Source organism: Fukomys damarensis, unplaced genomic scaffold, assembly GCF_012274545.1.
Source record: "Fukomys damarensis isolate Sample0158 unplaced genomic scaffold, DMR_v1.0_HiC HiC_scaffold_17, whole genome shotgun sequence".
Classification (NCBI taxonomy): domain Eukaryota; kingdom Metazoa; phylum Chordata; class Mammalia; order Rodentia; family Bathyergidae; genus Fukomys; species Fukomys damarensis.
In genome coordinates this window covers 3,952,891-3,960,300 of record NW_022900929.1, presented here as the reverse complement: position 1 = coordinate 3,960,300, position 7,410 = coordinate 3,952,891, and the positions used below count along the sequence as shown (strand labels likewise).

Genomic DNA, 7,410 nt, shown 5'->3' with positions numbered 1-7,410 from the left:
AGATTCCACCTCACCCCACAAAGAATGGCTGCTATCAAGAAATCACACAATAACAAATGTTGGCGGGGTTGTGGGGAGAAAGGAACCCTTCTCCATTGTTGGTGGGAGTGCAGACTAGTGCAACCACTATGGAAATCAATATGGAGATACCTCAAAGAGCTTGGACTGGAGGTTCCATTTGACCCAGCCATCCCTCTGCTGGGTATCTTTCCAAGAGAACTAAAAGAATCATATCACAGAGAAGTATGTGCACCCATGTTTATGGCGGCACAGTTTGTAATAGCTAAATCTTGGAAACAGCCCATTTGCCCATCCATTGGAAACTGGATAAAGAAGATGCGGTTTTTCTATAAAATGGAATATTACTCAGCCATAAAGAACGAGAAAATAGAGTCATTCATAGGAAAATGGATACATATTGAAGATATATACTCCTAAGCGAAATAAATAAGTCACACATGTGTAAATACCGAATAGTTTCCCTGGTGTGAATAATCTGCAACAATGCATAAGATTCTAATAAGATTACTGACATTTAGAAATGGGAAGAAAGGTGCTAAAGGTGTAGGGAAGGTGGGATGGGTAGAGGAAGAGTAAAAAGGGAAAAGAAAAAAATGTGAGAGAATGAAAAGATGAAAATAAAGTGTTTGTAGATGGGGAGGGGAGGAGGGCAGAGGTAAGGGGAAAAAATGAGAGTCAAGACTTGTCATGTAGAGGTACAAGATCCCAACAATGAATGTAACTGTACTGTATCCCTAAAATGTACCAATAAACTCAATTAAAGCTGAGAAAAAAAAAAAAGATAAATGGTCAGAACACCTGAATCATTAATTTGTCCTGGTCACTTCTTGTGCTGCATTCCAGCATTCCAGTGTAGCTCCAAGGAGTTACTGGGTTGGGGATTTAGCTCAGGGGTTCAGCCGCCTGCCTTGCAAGTGCAAGGTACCAAGTTTGATCCCCAGTACCAAAAAAAAAAAAAAAAAAAAAAAAAAGAGTCACTACTTTGACACAAGTGAACTTAGATGGAATACTCTAAAATGTGGCTTGTTGCCACATACTGGGGGGCAAAGAGGAAATTCATGGAGGTTTTACTATTTCCAAAATCAGCTGCAACAACATCCACTGCCCAACAAAAACAAGTAAAGAGTTGGGTTACCCCACCAGCAAGCTGATTAGAGTAGCTGAGTGGTAGCTGAAAGTAAAGCCTAACCAGAACAGGATGTATCTTAATTACTTTTCTCTTATTGCTGAGACAAAATACCCAACATCCAAAGTTAAAGGGGGAAAGATTTATTTAGCTCACAGCTTCTACAGGTTTCCATCCATAATCAGCTGGATCCTAGGCAGGGTGGTACATGGCAGAGGAGCCATAATTTATGGAAGACCAAAGGTAGCAAAGCAACAAGGGCAAGACAAACCTCTTTCTGTCCCTTATATTGTATCTAGGCTACTAAGATTAGGTGGTGTCAAACCAATCAGTTGACTGATTTAGTAATCACCCACCTTTAATCCTTAATCCTAGCATTATATCATGAATCAGTCACACACTCTAGATTCAACCACCTCTGAAAAAGGCCCACCTATGACACTTCATGAGGCCTTGAGGGAACATCTATGCACAGTCATAACTGGATAGAAAGGAAGGAAAAATAATAGGATCAAATATAGCCTTGAGATGTGCTCACATAAGAAAAATTGCTTGTTGCACTGACTCTCTTAAATATGGTTCTTATAGAAACTATAATTATCCTCTTGGAGGTCACTCCTCAATGGGTTGGACTTAATGATAGATATAGGTGACACTGAGGGGATCCAGGATGGGCTCAATGCTATCCTTTGGTTCTACCTTTGCCTAAGTCACTTGTCACCAGTTCCACAGAATGTTGAATGGCTTTACGTTGATGCTGATGGCAGCAATTTGCCTCTATCCATATTTGCCATATCATATTTCTTGCTTACTGTCCTGGGATTCACTAGCAACAAATCCAGAATATTCAGTTGATTGTTAATACTTTAGCAAACTAGAAATTAAGGATAAAGACCATGGGACCAATGTCATCCTTCAAATACTAAAATAAATGTTCCACAGTCACCCTTTAGGTTGGACATTTCTGAGAAGTTACAAGGGAGACTGAGCACCAGCAACTTACAATGCTAGCATCATCCTGTACTGGTTTCTTCTCCATCCCTGTTTCATTGCTCATCTCTACACAGTTGCCTGGATTACATTCCCAGATAAACTGCTTAGTGGCATCTTGGTCTCTGGCACTATTTTCAGAGGGTCCAGATTATTAGACATATAGCTGTCTGATTTGCTGTTACAAACATTTTTTTCTGGATTGTTTTAATTTGTAAGGATTATTTAAGCATACAGACATTGCAAAATTTTGTATGGATATCTGTGATCTCTTTTTCTGTGAAAATATCAATGTTTTTATACTTTGTCTTGGTATATTTGCAAATCATTCAAATACTTTTTGTTTTATGTTTCCATTTTTAATTTTTCAATGGTTCTGAAATTTATTTTGTTGTTTTGTCTAAAATAAGAAGCTATTTTGAATGTTGTATCTAAAGATTGACTTCATTAGTTTGAATGCTCATTTGATTACATAAAATTTTAATATTAATTTTTATAGAATTCTAGTATGTTTTAATGTCTAGAAAGGAAAATTCCTCATTAGAGACTTAATGTTTTAAAATTTGTTGGTATTCTTTTCTCCTTACAATTCTGGATGAGTTTTAGAAGAATTTCCTCAAATTATCTACCAAAAAAATTTGACTTTTTATTAAAGTATCCTATTGATAGGATTAAGAAAAGACTCACTAATAAAAGGATAAATGTCTACAAAAATTTGACAGGAAATGATATTTGTAGTGTGCTTAGATTTCCTATCTGGGATCCTCTTTTACATCACTTGGTGAAGCTTTATGAGAAATTACTTCACATAGGTTCTATCCATTCTCTATAAAAGTTATTCCCAGGCATTTCATAATTTTTATTGATACTGTAAATTTTTGCTTTTTGATAAAACATAACACAATAAATTTTGCCTTAATCATTCCTAGTTTTTACTGTAATAAATCAATAAACATCCATCAAATTTCTACTACTATAGTACATTATAGAAGTAAGCCACAGAGACAGATCTTACAAAGAAAATTATAAAACTGTCAGTCATTTAGAGTATCCAATTATTCCTACTATTAAAAGATATTAGGGGCCAGGGATTTAGCTCAGTGGTTTTGGCACCTGCCTCGCAAGCACAAGGACCTGAGTTCTGAAAAAAAAAAAAAAAAAAAAAAAAAAAAAAAAAGAAAGATCCAGTCTAGAAAATATTGTGTGCTAGCTTTAAGAAATTTTTGATGTATGCAGTCACTCTCTTTCTCCCTTTCTCTCTCATCAATATTTTGACAATAAAGGTAATAGTTCCTCACCCAAAGTAGAAAATAATTGATAATAAATATTTTGTTTGTTTCTTGAGACAGGGTCTCACTATGTAATCCAGGCTGGCTTTGAACTCACTATGTACCCCAGTCTGGCCTCAAATTTTCAGTGATCCTCCCACTTCAGCCTCCCAAGTGTTGGGATTACAGGCATGCACCACCATACCTATAAATAAATGTTTTGGGATGACACACACACAAACACATACCCACTTAAGGCACCTATATAAAGTTGGTTTAATTGCACCATTATTAATTTGTAATCACCTTTGCTTAAGGCAGGTCTTAATATCAATATGAAATATAACATTTGAAACTCGCTAAAATCCACTGTAGCATTCATAACACAAGCAGCAAAAAAGAATGTTATTTTTTAGTCAAAGCTGGAAAAGGCAAAGACATATTATTTTTGTAGAGTTAACATTTCTGCAACTGGTACTAAAGAAGGAAAAATAGAAGCTCATTCTCAGATAGGAAACAAGGTATCATTTTCATGAAATATCCATGTTTTCCAATTTGAGATTTAGAAAGGTCTCATGAAGGTTAACATATCACAACTGAACGTGTTTATTAGAAGGAAGTAGATGAAGGAGTAATTTGAAAAAATAGCGTGAGATTTTTGGACAGGTTTTATATCTTGAAAAAATAATGACAAAGTACAATGGATTCTTGAGACTCATCTCAGTGTTTGAAGCTTACAGTAAACAGAATAAAATTCATCACATCCACTTCAAACCATTCTTGCTTCAGAATGAGCCATTTCTTCTTGTGTTTCCAATGAAACAGTAGTGAAGCAGCTATGTTATTTTCATAGCCCATCTATAATGAGTTGCTACTCCCACCTTGCTTCAGTGTAATCAACAATCTTTTGCCTTCTTTTGGATTATCATGGCATATTTCATATGAACAGATAAATTTACTGGTGGAAGAAGCAGTGCAAAACAAAATACCTCTTCATGTATTTTTATTTTAAGACCAAAATTGTTTTATCTAAGTTTAATAAGTTTCATATACAAAAATAGCATAGAATATATTTAATCATTTAAAAATAAAACCGTTATACAACTGTTTTAAATATATCCAGTAGAATGCAGATAATATAATTTTTTGATTCCTATCTTAGCCATTTTTAAGAAAAGGTACTCTAACAGAATTTGATCTTGCTCTTTTTCACTCTTGTGCTCCCAAGGCATAGTCCCACAGGAATGCTCTTCAGGGACATAGGCATCTTTTCTCTGTCAACCGGCAAAAATTATTAAATGGGCACAAGAACAGACAACTGGCATTGTTCCCAGCCAAAAGGCATGTTCTTAGGCAGCTTAATTTCAAAAAATATAAATAATAAAATTGAAGATCTTGAAAACAATTCCTTTTCCATAATCCAAGCCAGGCACTCAACTTTAAATCTGTCCCTATGACAGATTATCTGCATTACTACTTCTTTTCACTAGGAAGAACTTGGTCCATTTGAAACCCCACAATCCTGCCTTCCTTGGGCACACAGAGCATTATATCATTTAATCTGTATGAGAGCCATGTGATTTATTATACTCACTTTACATATGCAAAAAGTGAGACAAAAATGATTAACTTCCCCAAAGTCAAAGAGGTAGTGAGCTAAGTAGCAAATACTTGAGCCCAAGTCACCTACCATCAAAACCCATTACTCACACATGGTGCTTGTTTTTAGTTCCCACTTTTGTTTCTTACTGTTACATTTCTAACAAACCAAGTTCCACAGTGTCACGTAATAATAAATGTTTCTTTGAATTCATTAGCTTACTTATGTGCTAGAAAACATGCCTCTTTACATATACTGGAGTTTATAACACCACAAATGAAATGTGACCAGCTCCATCGTTTTGATCTAAGGTAGTGCACACAGAACCTGACCAGGGCCACAACAATGCTAATAGGTAGTAAAGCTTGGATTCCAACCTATTACTGCTTCATTCTAATGTGCTCTAAATTATTGTGGAAAAAGTGCTCCCCAAAAGCAAATCATGGCAGGCCCACAAACTCATCTGTCTTAAAGGACAAACAAGTGATGCAAATTAAGTGTAGGGTGACAGGAAGAGCCGGGCTAGAGAATTGAAAATAAGGACTGGTGAGGCAGCACTGCTCAGCTACATGTGCTAGCTGCAGGGGGTAGCCAGGTCTCCATGAAGTCTAGAGAAACCAGGTAATAAGCATTTTATAAGAATGCTTAGAACTATTAAGTGCTGGCAATCAGTGAAAAAGTACCCATATACTTTTTTTTTTTTTTTTTTTTTTTGTACCAGGAATCAAACTCGGGCCCATTGTACTTGAGAGGCAGGTGGTGGAACCACTGAGCCAAATCCCTGGCCACAAAGTACACATATACTTTTAAACACACATTTTGGGCAGGCTGAATGTGGAACAAGGACCACATTCTGAAGTAGATGGGGGGATGGGCTATTCCCCTATGGAGTTGGCTGAACCTCCACACAGCCACTTCCTCCTTAGGTCACTTAAATATGATGGTAGGATTGTGATTTTTGCTGACTTTAGAGCCTCTTGCACTTTGCCAGCGTGATTACCTCTCTATCCAAATCACAACTGCACCGTCTAACCTCACAATTTTTTTTTTTTTGAGACAGGGTCTATGAGGTTGAGACTGACCTGGAACTCACTATGTACCCCAGGCTGGTCTTGAACTCACAAGGATCCGCCTGCCTCAGCCTCCAGAGTGCTGGGATTACAGGCTTGTGCCACCGTGCCCAGCTTACCTAATAATTCTTACAGAGAATGATGGTTATCCACACACATCTGAGAAACCCTCAAGCCTTTCTAAGGAGAAACTGAGGCTTAAAAGGCAGTGCAAGGGCTGCTTCCTTTGCGGAGCCACAGCTCAGACTTACCCTGATCTCCAGCTCTGCTCCGGACTTCTGCCCGGGGGCTCCACCCTCATGTGATACTCCCCTGCAGCTCATCAAGTTCACATATCCCAGGGTGGGAACAACCCCCAACACGAGGCAGGCATTTAAGATACATGGGGTTTTGCTGCTAAATAAGGAGAAGGTGCTTACACCTACTCTCCCATGATTCCATCTTTTCCTATTCCAGTTTGAAATATGTAGTCACGATGGTTTTTGGTGACTACTCTGAGTTCTGGAAGCTACAGACATAAAGATCTCTATTCAAGTATTTATATCAGTTAGACAGGAACAATACTTATGGGTGGAACTATTATCACAAAAAAGCAAATTTATCATCCTAAAGTGCTACGTGAATTCCTAAGTAACTATAACATTCTTTGTCTATGGGTCCCACTAACAGGCTTACTTTTACAAAAGTAATGATACACACTTCCAAGTAAATATGCAAGCTATTATCAGAATGGTAAATCACACTCTAATTACACACTCAAATCCAGTCCTTTAATCCTAAGTACACCAGAAATCTAATCCAGTATCATCTCTCATGCTATTGTTTTTATACCCAGGAAGGCAAGTGTTCTAAACAAATAAACCTGAAATGGAATCTGATTTTCAAGCAATCAATTACTTATATTCGCTGCTGTAGGTGGTGAGCTCACGGTCATTGTGCATCCATTTGAATTCCAAAGGCCAGCTTCCTTCAGCGAGGCAGGTGAGGACCAGGCGATTCCCTTCCAGGTGAATCTGTGGCAGGCCCGGTTCCGTTTTAAAATAGGGTGCAACATCATCTGAGACATTAAAACAGAGAGGAACAAAAACTGAATGAAGTATGCATGAAAATAAGAAGAAATGGATTCACAAATCAACTGTTTCAATAGATCTAACTTTACAAAGTAGAAATGATGGCTATTTGGTCAATTAAATAGTAAACAGTCCCTGAACCAACAGAAACATGTAACAGCCCAGATGATATTTCAAAAGGCCAAAATCTCAATGATACCACCATTTGAAAGCATGTGACATGTTCATACAAGTTCCTTCTATTTATGATTACTACCACTTATCA

General features: G+C 37.2%; 1 protein-coding gene across 1 annotated transcript in view; it reads right to left on the bottom strand.

The window, feature by feature from the left end:
- Sdk1 (sidekick cell adhesion molecule 1) overlaps window positions 1-7,094 on the bottom strand; it is a 551,006-nt gene extending 543,912 nt beyond the window's left edge. Inside the window, exon 1 of the mRNA XM_010642816.2 lies at window positions 6,973-7,094. Coding sequence (XP_010641118.1) covers window positions 6,973-7,016 — 44 coding nt within the window. The 5' untranslated portion in view covers window positions 7,017-7,094. The remainder of the gene's footprint in view (window positions 1-6,972) is intronic.
- Between the last annotated feature and the right edge of the window lie 316 nt (window positions 7,095-7,410).